The sequence below is a fragment of the Apus apus genome, chromosome 4 (genome assembly GCF_020740795.1).
Source record: "Apus apus isolate bApuApu2 chromosome 4, bApuApu2.pri.cur, whole genome shotgun sequence".
Taxonomy (NCBI): Eukaryota; Metazoa; Chordata; class Aves; order Apodiformes; family Apodidae; genus Apus; species Apus apus.
In genome coordinates this window covers 6,194,493-6,213,131 of record NC_067285.1, presented here as the reverse complement: position 1 = coordinate 6,213,131, position 18,639 = coordinate 6,194,493, and the positions used below count along the sequence as shown (strand labels likewise).

The window sequence follows — 18,639 nt, the reverse complement described above, 5'->3', positions numbered from 1 at the left end:
TGTGTATAAGCAGACTGTGTGTGCAGTTGCTGGTGTTGCAAAGTCAGATGACATCCTTTCTTCTTCCTCCTAGAAGAAAAGATGGTGTAAAATGAAATTGTCATTCCTGCCTTCTCATCTTTCTGCCTTTCTGTTCTTGGATAAATACCAACTGGTGAGTGATGGTTCCTGTTGCCCTGCTGGGAGCCATGCCTCCAACAGGGATGCAGCATGCAGAATGACTGAAAGCCTTGAATTCAGGTGGACACAGAGCAGAGCTCCTTCCTCAGTTGAGGTAAAAGGTGCTCCCTGAGCCCCCCCTGCTCACTGCCCACCTGAACCAGGTGGTGTGCTGGCTGCAGTGTTACCTCTCTGCTATGTTTGCAGGTATTGCAAGGGAGTGAACAGAGCAAGGGCTTTCAAAGGGGAGCAGGGCAAAGAGTCACTCCCTCCAGTTGTGATTTTGCTGAGTAAATCCAGCTCATCTCTTAAGGTTAACTCTGTATTGTTAAAGCTGACATCCCTGGATGAGCTGGCCTGCCTTGTTTTTTCCACAGGCACATGTGGGGGAGAAGGTTGTGATTGAGAGCAATGCAATGCTGTGTAAGTTGACATCTGACAGCATCCATTTTAGAACTGGGGGCTGCTTCTGATTTCAGCCTCTGCTTCAGCTCCCCAGCTACCAAAAGGGCAAATGAGGATTTGTGATTGTGTGCTGTGAGCTGTCGTTTGAAGCAGCTACATTTCTACATCAAAAACAAGCCATAAAGCTCTGTGTTGGCAGTTCACAGCTGCCTCATCCTGCCTTCCCAGGGTAGCTGTCTGGCTGCAGGCTGAGTCAGAGGGAGCTTCGGTGGGGTGAGGTCATTCCTTGTTTCTGCTGAATGATGTGAGACTCTGGAGGAGACTCCAAACACTGGGCAACAGCTCCTTCCTGAGCAGCCCTGCAGCACATGGAGTGGTGTTTGCTGTCTGATAGGGAAGGAGCTGAAGTGCAGGCCACTCCCCACCTGCATCCTCCTTTGGCCTGCAGGGAAAATTAGCCTGGCTGTGCTGCAGGCTTGGGGGTAGCTCTGGGACACAGCTCCGGCTGAGGAAGTGCTTTGATCTCACTGTTTCCTAACATGGGAGTGGTTGATGTTGGGTTGGGTTTTTTTAAGCTTCGTTAAAGGGATAGGGAAGCCTCATTGTATATGCTTACATTTCAAGATGACGAGCTGGGTAGGTGGGGAACTGCTACTGTATTGTGCTGTACTGAGACTTCAGTTGTCCTTGAAACCAAAAGCTTCCGTCTACTGGAGTCCCCTTAAACTGGTTCCACCACTAAACGCTGTCACATAACACACCAGCAGGTGCTAAAGGCAGGAGGCAGACCTGCCTGGGGCAGTATGCTGCTATCTATTCCAAGCTACAAAGGGGAAGGTTTTCCTATAGGTGCTGACCCTCCCCTACGTCCTTCAAACATGATGCTTTTCTGCTTGCCCCAGTCTTGTTCCCCTCACTTATCCCTGCAGCCTCCCCGGTGGCTGGTTCTGCTAGTTCTAGTCTCATGACGACTTTCAAGACCAAGGATGACAGGGCTTTTTCAGCAAGGTGTTTTCCCTGCCCTGATGTGGGAAGCAACTCAATCAGCCAGGCTGACAATTCAAATGTCAGGTGCCTGCTCTCCTCTTCTGGAAAATTCCAGTTAGGGCAATAGAAACACTTCTGAGAGTGGGGGAAAGAGGTATCTAATAACCCTGAGAGGGCCATGTTTAATATGGGAAATTTGAACTCAAGTATTTAGTAAGAAGCTGGTAGAGTTTGATAATGGGTGGCTGTTAATAACAGACACTATTACCAGCCCTGTTCCATAAGCCTTACTCACAGAGATGTAATGACACCAATTTACTTCAGACATCCAAGTCAGAGAATTTATAGCTTGTCTAGTTACCATGACAATTCAAAGTTCACAAATGTGTTATCTTCAATTTGTTGTCTTTGCTCTAGTGTTATTTTTGGGGTTTTTTTGTGTTAGGTTGTGGGGGTTTTTTTTGTCTGTTTCCACTGTGGTTCATGTAATTAGCATTTACTGGAGCCATTCTTAAATTTTATTAGAAAAAGGAGTGGGGGGTGCTGTGGGTCTTTGTTGTAGTGCCAGTTCATGTTTACTGAGAGTGGAATTAGACCCCGTCGGAGTTTGCCTTTGGTATGTTATTGAAATAGGATTGATGGTGAAACAGGGGTTTACAGAATGTAACTGTAGGATGTGAGCTGTGTCACTGTAATAAAAGATTTGGAAGGAGACAAACAATTGAGAGAGGCAGGCTGAGACTATAAGCTTCTTCCACCTCACCCTGTGGTACCTAAGGAAAAAGAGCAGGGCAAGCGTCCTCCTCCCTAGTGCCCTCCCAGCTCAGGAGAGGTGAGCCTGATAGAATCATACAATGGTGAAGGCTGGAAGGGACCTTAAAGATCATCAGGATCCAACCTCCCTGCCATGAGCAGGGACACCTCCCACCAGACCAGGCTGCACAAGCCTCATCCAACCTGCCCTTGAACACCTCCAGGGATGGGGCTTCCACAACCTCCCTGGGCAACCTGTTCCAGCACCTTCCTGCCCTCATGGTGAAGAATTTCTTCCTGATGTCTCACCTAAATCTCCCTTCTTTCAGTTTAAAACCATTATCCCTTGTCCTGTCACTGCCCTGTCTGATGAAAAGCCCCTCCCCAGCTTTCCTGGAGCCCCTTCAGGCACTGGAAGGTGCTCTAAGGTCTCCCTGGGGCCTTCTCATCTGCAGGCTGAACAGCCCCAACTCCCTCAGCCTGTCTTCATAGCAGAGCTGCTCCAGCCCTCTGATCATCTTCGTGATGATCTTCTGATATGAGCTTTTCTTGTGTCCCATTTGGCTGCTGCTGGAGATGACATCTGGCTGGGCAGACCTTCAGTGTGACCCAGAGCAACTGCTTTGATGTTGTTGATCCGGATGGGATTTAGTATGTAGTTAAGAACATGACTCAAAGGCAAGACTAAGTGATCCCTGGTGAGTTCACTAGATGTAAATGATTCTTCACCTTTAAAAATTTACAACAGTCCTCCAGTGGAGCCGTGGAGACCCTCTGCCACTCTTAGGTTTGGCAACTTAGCTGACAGTATCTGTGCTGTCTTCCTGGAACAGCTTTACAGCATGCCCTCCTCAAGTCACAGGACCTTAGCATGTGCTGCTCTTCCCTTGTCCTCTTTCTTTGTCTGACAGTAGCTCACTAGAGGAAGGCTCAAAAAAGGCAGAACTCATACAAGAAGCTAAACTCAACCCCCTGCTTCCTGCTTTTGTTCCATGCCAAAAAGACAACAGGAGCTGTTTTCCTGCAAGAGACCAGGCCTGCTGTTTTTCCTTACTTTGCTCTCTGCTGCCGTCTTCCTGTAGGGATGGAGTGGGTTGGGAAACCATTGGGCCCCTCACACAGTGGGGAAAAAAAAATATAATCCTCTGGCAATAGGGGGAAGATCAGTGACCTGTGTATTCTGCTTTAAGGAAGTTCAATTATGGCAGACTTCAGAGGCTGTACTTGTAAAATTATTCCTGTGAAAGTGATGATTACATTATTTAATATGTATTTATCCTTGTCACACACAGCCTTAGTGAATGTCATCAGTGATCTTGGAGCCATCACTCTGTGACCCCAGTCTGTTGTTAGCACAACCACAGGGTCTTCTACCACCCCCGTGGAGCTTCTTAATACCTTGTTCCCCCAGAAGGTCTGATCTTGGTTCTGTGGCAGGTCAGCAAACAACCTGAAAGCAGCTGTACAGGGCCAGGCTAAAGATATTTACCCTTCCACTCTCCAGCAGTATGGAGCTTCTGAACTTCTTTTGCTGGTATAGTTTCCATTAATTTGTTATCATTCAGGGAATTCCCTTAGGAAACATCCATTCTCCTCCTAAATTCATTCAGCTTTTCGTATCTGTAATGCCCTTTGGCAAGAACCTCAAAGTTCAACAACACCTTTGAGTGATCTGCCACTACCCCTAACTCCACTCCTGGTGTTGTCAGCTCCCAGCCCAGCCATGAACCTGGACTGTCCCCTCTGCCAAGCTCATTACTTTTCACTTACCCCTCGGTATTTCACTTGTTTTTACATGCAGTGTTGGAAGCTCTTTCTGCAGCTCCTCACACACAGCCCTGGTGCCCTGACTAACTGAATGTGATCATCACTGCACTGATCAACAGGCTGACCCTTATGCCTCATCTCAAAAGACAGCTTTTTGTTTGGATAGATACCATCAACCTGCAAAAGCAGGGATTCCTTGCCCAGCAGAAGGTCAGAGGCACAGGACTTCCCACTGGCTTCAGTGTAAGAAAAAACAACCAAGTTCTAAAGGTGAAGGGCATCAGATCCTAGAACTCCTTCAAGGATGCCAAAAAAGCCAGAAGCCACCTTGTAGACAAGCTTGACACCCATTTCCTGAATGTTTCTTAAACAACTAAATTGAATCATTATTACATTGCCATCAGGGAAGCTTTGTCCAATATCACTTTAATGGCTGCCTCCCTCATGTCTCATTTTTTAAATGAAACACACCAAGTAAGTGTTCTGAGAAGAACCAGAGGACTCCTGATGTTGATGCCTTTACCAGCTGTGTTCCTGGAAAGCAGCACATCAAAAGCTGCAGCAACAGCAGCAGCAGCACAAACTTTTGTATTCAGTAGTTGTTTAATTAAGGAATCCATCACAGGAGGAAGCATACAGAACACTTTGTGACCAATGCTGTGTTACAGTGTTTTCTGGTACAAATCCCATTTACAGCAGTAAATTATTAAGTGTTCAGCTCTGCCTGGGGGCGGGGCCTTGCAAAATCATTTTGCACAGCCTGCCTCTTCACAGACCACACCATCATGCACCAAGTCTGGTACGTACACCACCATAAATTCAGTTCCATCAGCCACATGTACCAACTGAATGTGTTGATGCATCCAGAATTCACCTCAGTCAGAGCACGTAATTGTACATTAAAGCCAATCTCTAAATCCCCCTGTTGTAGAATAACTCTGTTTCTTCTGTAGAGGACAGAATTTCCTGTTCAAGGTCTTCTCGTTTTATCTGAAACACAAAGAAAAAAGGAATCACCACCACCACATCCTGGGAAGTCTCTATTAAGTCCTCTTTACTGCACTGAGCTTTGCACAAATTGAAATCTTGTGTGCAGAAGCAAGACCATGTGGGATTTGGGGTTCTTTGTTTATTTTGGGGGTGGTGGGATTTTTGTGGTTTGGGGCTTTTTTTTGTTGTTGCATCTCTGATGTCTGCTCTGATGAGCACACAGAAGGGAATAAATATATTTTATTTAAAATTAGAGGAATTGTCTCCATTCACTATATTTTTGGGTGACTCATCCCAGAAGAACTTCTGCTGTGGGCTGAACAACTGGGAAGCTCATAGGGAACCAACCAGCCATACTCTCAGTCCATAATTTCTCACAACTCCCCTCATTTATGTTCAGTTCACCTCTTATGGCAACAAGAGTCAAGAAATATTCTATTACAATTCAGTTACAATTCCAGAAAGTTTAGGCAAATAAAAGAAACCACTGAAAATTGCAAGAGGCCAGTGTGTGATTTTCTGAGAACAGTCACACAGTGCTGATAATGGAGAGGAAATAAATGCAGAAGGAACCCCAGGCTCCTCTCTCACCTGGCTTTTTCCACAGCCCAAGGTCCCAGGGCTACATCCTCCATTCAAAACCTGCTGGGAAGGTCTACTTTCCCAGGGAACAGATAACACTTCACAGTTCAGCAGAGCAGGGTGAAGAGATGTCATGTGTGTTGGTTTACCCCTCCCACAAGCTCATGAAAGCTCCATATTCCTTTCCTCTTACAGGTTCTGTATCTTTCCCAGTCAAATGATATTCTTGTTTAAAATCCCTCTTCCTAATTTGTATTAATTTTCAGGTAGTCTAGCACACCTTCTCAGGTGTGATCATATTGCTTAGGGGAACTGATGAAAAGGCTATTTGTTCCTGTAGTGACTTTTCATTGTATTAAAATTCTCACCTACATCTCCAGCAGGACTGAAAACAGTGCTGGAAGAGCCTTGGTTTTAATCTTTAGGACAGCTCTCCTGACCTTGCTTGCTTCAGACTCTAGTGAAAATCTAATAAATCTATATTAAAAGTGTAGATATAAATAACAGGCAATGCAACTTAGACCTTTAAAGTCCTGTAAGCTTCTGCCTAGTATATGGACCTTCACAAGCAGCTCCTCCTCTGCCCCCTTTCAGATGCACAACCATGTTAATCCTAGTGATTTTTCCTCTGTGGCCATAGTTCTAGAATAACTATTTAATCTAATAATAACAATCCTAAATAGATTCCCATGAAAGGACTTACCTCCCCACACTGTGGGAACATACTAAGTGATGCTGGCAGCATCCCTGCTAGTACTGATGTGATCATAAGCAGTCTCACTGAAGCCAAAGCACGTGGAGTTTTTGCAAATTTTGATCTGTTTGAGACATTGAAAAGGTAATGATGTCAACTTGGGTTTGAAAAATAATCTGACAGAGAGACAAAGAGCATTAGCTACTATTTTAGTGGTTGAAGTTGCATTGAAATTAGCAATGATCTGGACGTACAAATCCTAAAGATGTTTCTTATACTTTTACTCCTAACTCCCTGTTCTTTACCTTTGTTTTGTGTTTAGCTGCAGTGTTTTCCAGACTGTCAATGCAGGATTAACATAATAAGCAGGAAGCTCAAAAATCACAAGAGAAGGGGCATTAGTGCTTTAAAGTGACTCAGTCCTTTGACTGAGATTTTTCTTGCATTACCTGCTTTCCTTTCAGATTTACTTCCTCTAGGCAGTCCCACTCTGCTTTGTGCAAAATTTATTACTCAAATGCATTTTTAAAATTTTATCTGCATTTATGACTTCTGCTAACAGGAATCCCTTAAGCTAGCAAAGGGGGACAGAAAATTGATGTAGGCAATACCAAATTACCTGCGTTATTTACATGACACAGATGATCCCTACCAAAAGCTCAGGGCAAGGCAAGAATTCTCTGATAAAGCCCACAATTAATTGTTCTCATGATACAAGGTTTCTAAATGTTGCAAAAGCAATCAAATGATTTGCAATATACAGAAAGATATTTGGAACTTGGGATCGAACTTTATTTACAAATTCATGTACTATGTTATCTCTTCAGAAATAACCAATCTAAGCTAAAGTGCTGTGAACAACCTTGACACCAGGAACTGGGAAACCAGGCACTGGAAAACAGCCTGTCAGGAAAGCACAAATATTTCCTGCATGGGAGAAGAGAGAAAATGCTCACAGTTTTACACAACCTCCTGAAAACCCTCACAGCATGGGTGTGGACATAACTAGATTAATTTACTTCCCAGCTAATCACCTTTTACCAAGGCAAGTGGTGCTGCAAAGCCAAGAAAAAATGGGCAAGTGGGCACAGCCAGACTGAAAACCAGAACACAAACTGAGCAGGCACCCCCAGCCCTCCTGAAGTCCCTCTTACCTTCTCACAAAGTGCATAAGCACAGCTGGCAGGAAGAATGTTGTCCCAAACAAGACTGCTCTTGACAATGCTGTTTCTTTAACAGCCTCCAGGGAGAGAAAAAAAGAAATGTTGTTAAAGCACCACTCTGTGTAGCTTCAAATACTGCATACTCTGTGAACACTTTTTTTGTCTGATCTTCTGGAGTTTCAAGCAACAGGTAAATGAGGGATACAAGTAAATGAGGATACAAGTGGAAATTATTCCACTTGTGGCTAAGAAATAGCTTAAAAGGGAGGTGAAACTACAGATGCCATATTGAGTTTCTCTATCATGATAAAAATTTTGCTGAGACTTGCTTTTTTTAAGTTGTGCTGAACCTCTTCCAAATGGTTATACCTTCTGGGCATCCTAACTGTCCTGTGTCAAATCTGAAGTTCTCTCTCCAGCTGCCCACAAATTATGTTCATCTAGCAGTTTCTCTGGACAGAGAAAGAGATAGTTACTGATAGCACATAAAATACAACTCCTTGCTCTAGTACCTGTGCCAGGCTCTGCACTGGATGTTGATGAGCAAGGTAAGGAGCAAATACAGAGTCAGGCTTGGTCAGGAACTGGAGCCCAAGGATAAAATGTTCTAGCACACTCTAGAACAGGGCATTACACTTTGGGAGGCACAGCCTTTAAATAATATTCCCACTATAAAAGGTGCATGGGATATGTACAATACAGGGCTTTTCTCTCAAGTGTGTCCTATCAGAAGGACCAGGAGTCTTTGTCTCCTTCTGGGGTGGGCAGGGAAAGCAGAAATGCCTGTGCTAGTGTCTCTGTAGCTAAGTCTGGCACTTGGTATGTTGGTCTGGGGAAGCTGCCAACCCTTGAAGGCACAAGAGTTTTGGAACCTGGTTCCAGAGACCTAGCCCGAGCCAACCCAAAGATTCAGCACCCAGTCTGGGTTTCCTCATTTCATAGTATCCAACTTCATCTACTCTCAGCATCACATTCAGCTCTTAGCAGGGAATAAAAGGCAAGTCAAGAGAGGCCTCCATCCCCTCACCTACCTTCTCACCAGCCTTCTTTGACACTCCTACCACCTTGCCATTCCTGTCCATCACTTCAATTCCATTCTCAAATTCTGGGCTTCTCACCACAGCCACAGTAAAGGCACTCATCAAGCCTAAAGAGTTAAAGACAATTTTTCTTTAAAAGACCCAAAAGGAATATCTCAGCAGTAACATTCATAATGATGAGCACTTTGCATTTCCAGTTCAAGAGTTCACAATCAAATACCTGGCAGCTTAAGAGCCTGACCCATAATGATCTACTTGGGATCTCAGTCTTGTTTCAGAAGGCTGAGAAAGATTTTAAGGTCCCAATCCTAAAAGGTGCTTTGTCACTATGGACTCAGAGCTTTCAATCACTGCCATCCAGTTGAAACCAACAGTAGTTTATTCTTAAGGGGAGGGATTTGTGTTGTGGATAGGTTTTGTACTGGTCAGTGCAAAATCCAGCACAGAAAAGACCCTAAAGGGAACAGACTTTAAGTGAAGGCTGCATCCCTGATTTGAAAGGCAGGGTGCCAGGGGAACTCTGGCTCTAATATGTTCCATTATGGCACTTGTCTGCCCAGCTGTGTCTGTCACAAGTGGCAGTGCTTCAGCTGGATCCTAGATGAGAATGGTTCAGTCTCCTCCAGACCCAACTTTACATGAAAACATCCATCCCACAGTCAGCCACTGAAAACAGAAGCCTAAACCACTGGTACTCATAAAGGCCATCTCAAAAGGGAGTTAGTAATCTAGCTGGTTTTCTCCTGTTTCTTTTCTAGTCTAAGGTCTAGGCCTAACAGTACACAGGCAAGGTGGCCATGCTTGAAACAGTAGATTTTCCTTTTTATTAATTTTGGCAGGGCTGTTTAATAAAGACTTCAGTGTAACAGATAAGACTTTCCAAATGCTGCACTAATATTGATCAATTAACCTCAGGTTTCTCTCTATGTATTAGAAAATTGAAGCACATTTGAACACCTGCTCCAAAGGAAACAAGCCAGAAAGCTCTAATGCAGATCCTCAGATAGCAGGGCAGCTATCTCACATAACTTGGAACAGAGGACATGATGTGTTTTAATTTTACCAGTTCCCCCTTAGGAAAGGCCAAAAATGTCTTTAATGGAATTAGAAGAACAGTTAATGACTTTGAATACTTAAACTTGTCCTGGTGCAACTTCACCTTGTCAGTAGAGCTGTTCCAGTAACAAAGAGAGTCCTATTACCTTGCAAGATTAATAATTTTCTGTTTCAACAACTCTCACTTACTGTCAGCCATTAGGTAGCCAGCTGGGCAACCAGCAGCAGCCCCAGCCACAGTAAGGAGCTGTGCAAGGGCACACCTAGAGCTGTGTCACACTCTGGTTTCATGTATGTGCCACACCAGGTCATGCCAGTTCCTAGTGCTACTGCCCCTCTGGTGGTTTCATGTCCAAACCAAAGAAAAATGCCAACTGTGCCCCTGGATACCTTTGGAGAAAGAGCTGCACGTCATGCATACAGAGGTCAGAAGAGTGCTCTGCAGCTCTGAAATTCAAAACCAGCAAGCATCAAATCAAGGTCAGCTACACTGAGGGTTAACTCACACAGCAAGGATGGCACCCAGCAAAGGCAGTCAGAGAAGAAGACTAGGAAACAGGCAGAACACATTTGTGCAAGGGCAAGGAAATTCTACAGTCAGATGGGGGCAGCAAACAGCCCCCAGACCAGCTGCTTGATGTACAGTTTCTTTATACTCACCAAAAAGGGGAGCAGGTAGAATATGTCTGACAATCAGTTGCGTTAATGGACTCTTCAACGTGTATCGATTCATGAAGACAAGAGGAAGAGCCTAAGGCAGTGGGAGGAAACAGGCACCTTCTGTTAAAATAAATGTGCTGTATTTCAGTAAATGCAACAGTGTAAGAAAATAAATCTGTGACTGAGTACATAGTTACAATCTACAATAATAAACAAATGCCTTGGTGTAACATTCCAACAAAGCACACGTTCCCTAGTTGCTGAGGGTATTTGTAATCACTCTTTCAGATACATATGCAAAATGTTGTTTAAAAAACACACCATTAAACATTATTATGTGTAGGACAATAGCAGTATGAGTAAGAAGACAGAAGGAGGAAAACAATTACCTCTCACTAACAATCCTTGGACATTGTCCAACTGCCTTGTGACACATACTGCTCTCCCCCAAACAGGACACCTGGTGCACTTGAGCACTTGTTCCTCACTCTCTGCAGTTTCTATATTCCTTTCATTCACTTGCAGGAAGTTTCATTGAGGAACAAGTGGCCAGAACACCAGCTAGGGCTCAAAGTCTCCCTTGGAGGACAAAGGGGAAGAACTCCCACATTCACTCATGGGCACAGCTGCCTCCTCAGACCTCTGTGAAGGCCTGAGCACTGCTGACCTGACTGCTTTGCCTGGTGGACAGAGGTGAAAGTCCATCTAACAAAGTAGCAAGAGCCATGTTTTTCTGCCAGAAGGCTCGTGAAAATGCCTCTTGAGTGTGGAGAGTAAGGAAAGGCATTATAGGGTCACCTACACTTGCAATGAGTGTCATGATGATACCAGAGCTCATTCTGATGTAGCAGACTCTGGAAACCACACATCCCTGTTCCGGAACAGCACAAAACTATCTAGGTAGGCTCAGCTTCCTGGCACTCCTGGTAGGTGAATTGACCTCCATTCAGGACAGTATTTTCCTGGCTGTGATGCTTCTGGGATCTGAGCTAACAATTCCGTACAGATGCCTGCAGATTTCATCACTTGTTTAGAGCCAGACAGATCTCTTCCACAGCACCACATCAAAAAATCAGCTGTAGCAACCCACTAAGTTGTTTTGGGCTTGCAAACTCTGGTCATTTCCTCCCACCACTCATTTTCTAAGCTCGCAGAACAGTAAAAAAAAGATGGAAGAGGAAACCAAGCCAGGTACTGGCTGACAGATGGTCAGGAAAATCCTTATTCTCAACATTTCTAAGGGAAGACTTCAGAGTAGAGCATTAAAGCACAATCCTGAAGGATATCTGGCAGTGTGATTATCTCAGTGCCTACTCCTCAATGGAGCCTGTGAGGAAAGCAAGCACTCAGCACATACATACACCAATACAGGCAGCATAGGAAATGGCTCCCAAGCCAGTGAAGATCTGCTTCTGTTCAACTGAGTACTCCTGAGGAGGGCAGAAGAAAACATTACATTAATGTAATGTACATTACAGTTGTACTTAAGTACACCTGTAAAACACCTCAAAATGCTCAAAGTGGTCTTGTATAATTAAGATGACTTAAAAATTCGAGACATACTTCAGCCTTTGTGGTGCCATTTCCATTCATCATGGTGAATCCCGTGGTGTACATGTGAAACACGAACTGCAGAGAGGAGGGATTACAAGCAAAAATGAATTTGTGACTGTGACTGGAAGACTTGTAAATGTAGAAAGAAAAAAGGCAGTTACCTGACAAAAAAAAGTCTGCTTTGCCTGGAGCTGAAGTGATGAAACAACAACCTAAGAGGAAAAACCCAAGAGAAAATTAAGTGTGATGAATCTAGAAGTTTTCAGTGAGCAGTGGTTGGGAAGAGCACGAAGGAAACCGCTGTGTTACTACTTGCAGCAGTGCCAAAGGTTCCAGACATGACCCAAAGCCACTGGTTTTGATTCTAGGCTAACGTGCTTTCTTTCCACAGATGTGACACATTCACTTTTTCTATCCAATGTAAAACGCAGACACAGTGATTACAACACTGTGTGCATGACTAGTTCAGCAAGGAGCTTTTTTGCCCAAAATAAAGAATGCATTTGTTTCTTTGAAGCCTAAACAGATGCAAATAAATAAGTAAGATAATAAATACTTAATTAAATAAATGAATTAGAAAAGAGTCAGGTTGTTTTGACTAGTGGGGAAATAAATACTAGATCTAACTGATCTAAGAGCAAACATTTTAGGAGTTCCTCCCCAACTCCTTCTCAAATTCAGACAGTGAATAAGAACTCTAATAAACCACAGCCTTTCTTGAGGTCTGACCTGCCAACTCAAGGTGTGGAGCTCTCACAAAGAACTGAGTCAACCAAGATGAGGCAAACATTGAATGAGAGGAGGGCTGGGAATGTCCAAAGCCTTGGAGGAAGATCAATAATTAATTCAATATTATGGATCAACTCCCTTTATTATGAATGCCAGTGCTGAACCTAACATCTATAAAAGAGCAATAAGCTGTAAATATCAAAAAGTATTGCAGTCAATTCTATTAAGTGTTCTTAATTCATTTTACAGCCATCAAGACTTCCATCACACTTCCTAGTAGTGCCATGTAAGTTCATGCTGTAATCTTCATATGGAATGACACATCTCAGTGTGTATACTCATGTGCCAAAATGAAAGGTAAAAACATCTCAATGAATATGCACAGAATGTCAGCTACAGATTCTATGAAAAAGGCATGATTTTTGAGCACTGTAACAGGAGTTTATTTGTATAGCTTTTGTAATTTCTTGACGTCACCATTTCTTACTTGCAAATGCACAATCTATGTAAGAAAAAAATCCTATTCTGGATCTGAAAAATGAAACACAAGGCTCTGACTCCTTCCTACTGCAGTTTCAGCTTTTTGAGTTTAAACAGACCAAAACCAGGCCTTGCTCTCAATTCTGAGGGAATTTCACCTTGCACCAGACAGCTGGCCTTCACACATGGGCAATCTCTTTAAATGCTGCTAAAGTAAGGTAGCTAACAGGTTTGGACTTCCAATGAGATTCCTTAGGGGCTTGATTTCTAGGTTACTTAGGACTTCCCCTAAAACAGATGTATTTTAAAAAGCTTGTGCTGAAAATACAACTAAGAAACCTGAAACCTTCCCTCCCTCCAACCCCTGGCTTTGGAAAAAGGTAAGCCATGTGGTGTACCAGCATCTTTCATGATTACTCACCAATGGAAGTGTTATGGGCAGGAAAGCTAAAAAAGAAAGAATTTCAGTAAAAATAACTACAGTGTGTCTAGATTTTGAGCAGAAAATCAACCTAGCCTCCCCCATCTAGTTTCAGCTCTCAGGACAACACTAGCCCACAAAAAACCCACAATCACCACACACTTCCATTGTAACATTTGTCTCTCATTCCTCATTCAAGAAGCCAGAATACATCTTATAGCCAAAGGGACCCCTTGTGAGCTCCACTCAAGGTGGCTACTCAGAAACTATGTCACTGAGTTTTGAACAGAAATTGCTTCCCCTCTCTCTATTTGAGATTAACAGATTGACAACCTGTATCTTGGCTTCCTAACATCACCCCAAGCAGACTTTATCTGCCACCAGAGCAAGTAAATTCACACAGGAGACACAACCACCAAGTGAAACATTACTTTTTACATGTGGAGGGAGCTGGGAACTCACTGTGTAGAGACAAGAAACAGAGACTGGTCAGGCTGTTTCTATCTAGCTGAGTAGGTGAACTAAGGAGAAAATGTCTCAAGAGGGCTGCAGCAGTAAAGAAATCTTCAACACATTTGACAATGCAGCTAATAGACGTAAGAGTCTACTTGTTTTTCTGTATAGGGAAGAGCATCACTTGTGATATCACAGCAACTATTTGCTATGACATATTCTCCTTTGATGCTTCAGTCACCTACACAAAACCTCTCTTCACTTACCTGGAGGCCTAAACAAAACAGGAATGATCTTGTCTGTATCAGGATGTACACTGGACTTAAAAGGAAAAAAAAAAAGTCAAATGAGACCATCTTTGCCATACTTGGTTATGAAAATAAAAAGAAAAAAGATTTCTGAATACTTTGTAAACTTACCAGGCTTAGCAAGAAGGCTTGTTTTGTCTAAACAATTAGAAAATGAGGTTAGTAATCAAATTTCAGAAGAGACTGGGTAAAATCCTCTTTCTAAAGGTATTAATCTTTTTTCCCCGATAACTTAATTTTATACAAAATGCCGTATATGTTAATTATTTATATATATGCTACATATGGTATATATGTTAATTATAACCATTTATTATTTTTACCTAAAATTTCTCTCCATATACTCCTTGTTGAATATAACTTCCTCACATCCCATCTGCTGTGTAACAGCATCAAAGTACAAATTATGGCAGAACAAAAAGCTGATTTTAAAAAGTTAAGCTAGTGGGTATTTTAAACCAGAAAACAATTCTTAAATATGGTGAAAAGCCTAAACACTTATGTTAAGACCTTAGCTTTCTGGAATCACAGAAGTTTTCCCTTCTCCTTTCAGGCTTTGACACAGAAGGTACTAAATGCTGCACAGGCAGAGTCAAGCAGTCAACAAATGAAAGACTCCTCCTAACAAAGCAAGGGCTCAGTACTACTTGCCAGCAATTCTATGAGTAGATTTCGCACCCAAGTGCTGCTACTGCTCATTTTATGAGGTATGAAACCAAACTAAACTGCCCTCTGTATGCTGATGAAACATCTAAGATTCAAAATGAGCTCAGTAAGAGTTTCATGTATTTATCACCTTCCTATATCATCCCAGCTGAAGGCAGACAAGCTTAAAGCAGTGATTCCTAGAGTGGTCTGAGAGCACCCTGTAAACTCTGCAATGTGATACATAACCTAGCATTCTTCAGGGTGGTAACCCTGCCATTTGGCATCAGTAGTCATCCCAAGAAGTTCCCACCAGACTTATCAATGAGAAAAATCCCTGTACTAATGAGTTTTTCATGTGTTATCCCTTGTAGCTGCATCTCAGTATTCTGTCTGCCGGATCTTCCATAAATATCAACTGCTTCAGCCATGAGAAAAGACACCTCTGTTCTCTACAAAATGCACTCCAAAATACCTGATCATTTTGTATGGGCTCACTTGGCGTCTTCCCACTGGTTTGTACCAATAACCTGGTTCTTCTTATTTCATCCTATATTTGAGAAGAAAGAAAAAAAATAATCAGAAAAAATTAACTCAATTTTCAATATTCTGCAGTGCCAGAGACCAGTTACAAGCCACATTAAATAAAACCTAGAATGTCAAACTAACGCACTTGTCCTTCACCAAAGCAGTTAAAGCAAACACACCTCGACACACAACTGATTCACAAAAACTTTTAGAGTATTCAGATCCTCTTGGTCCCTTTAACCATCAATGCCTCAACACGTTACACAAAAGCGCTTGAACTTTAAGTACATAAAAAACCTCCCTGAAATCCAGAGTGATATTCTTGTGCTTAAAGTTATCCACGTGTGCTGGCAAATTCAAAGATCTGCTGCCAAAGCAACCACCTGATACCCCCACAGGCAAACAGATGACTACCTTAAAATGAAACTCTAAACCAGACTTTTGAAATTACCAGAAATTAGTCACAACATCAACTAGATGTTCCTGCACCTTCACCCATGTGTGAACAAGTTTTGCACTGTACACTCCCCCTCTAAGCGTGGCTTAAACTTATAATTATGGGAAAAATGTGCACTTGAACAAAGAGAATAAAACTGTAGTAGTTATCCATAGTCTGCATAAAAAGCTGCCTCTCAGGAGCATTTGTGAGATGATTTGACTTTTCTTCAACAGGCACATCTCTGTTTCCAACAGTGCAACTCCAGGAGGCACGAACTAATCCCAGATATCCAAATCCCTGAAGGGAAATGTTCTACTTGATGTTTATATATTTGTGTATAACGTCCATTTACTAAATTATATTATTTGCACAGGTAAATGTATGTAGAGATGCATAGTCATACAATATATGCACGTATATGTAGATGAAAGATACAACACACTAACTCTGCAAGTGACAAGGAAATACGTGCACACATTTTGAGTGTTACTTTGCTTTAATGGAGCCTTCCCTTAAAAAGCAACACATTCCATTAAAAATTAATATTCCTTTAGCATACTCATCTGCCAGACAATTCCCATAAGACGTGCTGGTTTTTCTCCTGTCACCCCCGACAAAACTGTACAGAAGGAACTAAGAAGGGAAACGCTTCCCCCCCAGAGAAGTGGGACTACAGAACAACACACACACAAACACACACCCCCCCAGAAACCTGCTGCCGCGACAGCTCTGAAATGTAGGAATCTCGGCTTTAGGGCTGACTGGCATCAAGAGGCCCCACCACCCCGGTGTGCTCCCTCTTAGGGGAGGGTTCCTGTCAGGGCAGCCCCCCGGGGGAGGCCGCGCCGCGCTACTCACGGAGGACTTGAGGAGCAGCGCCGGGTCCAAGACGTCCGCCCAGAGCAGGAACCTCTGGAAAAAAGACTGAAGGAGGCACGGGTGTGAGGCACAGCTCGGAGGCAGCCGGCAGCCCCTCCCGGCCGGCTGCCCCGGCCCCCTCACCTGCCCCTCCGCCCGCCAGAACCGCAGGTTGGCGTCCATGGCGCCGCCGCACCGGAACCGCGGCCGCGGGGGAGCGGTCCCGCCGCTGCACCCTCCGCCCGGGCCGCGGCGGGAGAGGAGGACGCGGGGCCGGGCCCTGAGGCCGCGGCGGGAGAGGAGGACGCGGGGCCGGGCTCTGATGGCGGGCCCTGAGGCGATGGCGGGCCCCGATGGCGGGCCCGGGCCCTGAGGCGATGGCGGGCCCCGGCCCTGAGGCGATGGCGGGCTCTGAGGCGATGGCAGGCCCCGATGGCGGGCCCCGATGGCGGGCCCCGGCCCTGAGGCGATGGCGGCAGAGAAGGCCCGGGCCCCGCAGCCTCCGCGCAGGCCGCGGAGCTTTGGGAAAGCGGATCCCCGTTAGGAAAGAAAGGTCCGATCGGCTTTCCCCCTGCCAGCAGTTTTGCCCCCGCCCCCGCCGTGCGAGCCGGGAAGGCAGAGCCAAGGATCATGACTGCAGAGAAACCCCCTCCACGCTGACTTAGAGTGACTAAGGTAAGAGAAAGACGCAGGCAGGTATACAGATGAGCGTGTCCCTGCCCTGTGGGGCCGCAGGCAGGAAGAGCTGCCACCAGCACCACCAGCCTCTTATTTTACATTCCTCAGCTGCCCAGGGGCTTAACTTCACATAGCGTGGGCCCCAGAGATCCAGGTTGATTGGAAAAAGTGCGTGGGTGGTAGTGGACTTACTCAAAACTGCAGTAAAACGCTGGGACTGAAGAGGGATTTGGAAGCACTGGCACCTGGAGCATCATCCAGCACCACCCCTCAGGCTCCTTTTTCCATCCTCTCACCTCCACTGCAACACCGACACCTGTTACAAAGCAAACCGAGGGCACAACACCCGCTTTCCCCGGGGGGTTCCCTCGTGCTCCCGTTTATCTTAAGTCCTTTCCCCTGCTCAAAAGGGAGGAAGATGAAAAACGCAACCCTGTTTTGTTCAGCACACCTGCTACTCCCTGTTGGTGGCCACCTCACTCACCACAGGGCACACACAAAGGCAGTGCTGGCTGGGAACAAGGGTATAGACAGTACTTTCCAAGGCAATGCAACTTACCCAGCTCCTTCAAGAGAAACAGGAATCTTTGGGGATCAAGTGAGAGAAAGAAGCAAAGCAACACACCTGCTGCTAGTCAGTGTTAAGATTTATTATTCTAGCCAGAGAAATGCCACATTGTTTTCAAGCAGTACATTTCACCTCTTAAGTTTTTCCTGGAGACAGATTCAAGCAAGTAAGCAATGCTTTAAATGACTGAAGACTGTCATTAAGCTCCAGTAAGTACACTACTGGGGTTCAGGTTTTTACCCTTTCCCAAGCAGAATGAAAGCTCTTCATGCCTGTCAATGCTCCCTTGAAGCTGCGCTGCATCTTTGAGTATATGCAGGACTAAAATGGCACATTCTTAGATTCATTACGAGTTACAGTGCTTTTAAGACAGAAAAAAAAGGGATTTTTTTTCTTAATTTTTTCTTGTTACATTCATCTCTTCCTCTGCAAAATTCATTAAAACCAAGCCATGTATTGAAATTCTATTTTCTGTATTGTACCCATGGTTATAAACTCTTGTTTTTTAATGATAAATTCTCTAACAACACAAAAAGCAGGACACTCTGCAGTCCAAAAATTGGTTAAGGGAAGAGGAGACAGCCAGTAGAATACAACTGTATTTTTTGTACTTGTCATATTCAGGAAGAAAACTAGTGGTCACAGACATTCATGAAACTGAGTTTGCAAAGGGGAGAAAAAAGTCTTAGCTTTTAGCCTTCTTTTTAAAACAGGACAAGGGC

At 44.2% G+C, this 18,639-nt stretch overlaps 1 protein-coding gene across 1 annotated transcript; it reads right to left on the bottom strand.

The window, feature by feature from the left end:
* Positions 1-4,655: 4,655 nt before the first annotated feature.
* On the bottom strand, positions 4,656-17,137 carry SFXN4 (sideroflexin 4). Its single transcript, XM_051620134.1, has 14 exons — positions 16,816-17,137; positions 16,672-16,737; positions 15,322-15,396; positions 14,313-14,339; positions 14,160-14,214; positions 13,441-13,466; positions 11,972-12,022; positions 11,820-11,885; positions 11,618-11,686; positions 10,257-10,347; positions 8,532-8,647; positions 7,492-7,577; positions 6,347-6,461; positions 4,656-5,061 (listed from the first exon to the last, which is right to left on the bottom strand). The coding sequence occupies exons 1-14, from the start codon at positions 16,852-16,854 to the stop codon at positions 4,984-4,986; spliced, it is 960 nt and encodes a 319-aa protein (XP_051476094.1). The 5' UTR covers positions 16,855-17,137; the 3' UTR covers positions 4,656-4,983.
* Positions 17,138-18,639: the final 1,502 nt, after the last annotated feature.

Bases quoted from the DNA above. Each gene is read 5' to 3' on its own strand.
- SFXN4 (XM_051620134.1), bottom strand. From the start codon at position 16,854: ATGGACGCCAACCTGCGGTTCTGGCGGGCGGAGGGGCAG. The intron at 13,467-14,159 runs GTAAGTGAAGAG...TTTCTTTTTTAG, and splicing joins TGTTTTGTTTAGGCCTCCAG to CTTTCCTGCCCATAACACTT. The intron at 7,578-8,531 runs GTAGGTGAGGGG...CTCTCCCTGGAG, and splicing joins CAAAGAAGGCTGGTGAGAAG to GCTGTTAAAGAAACAGCATT.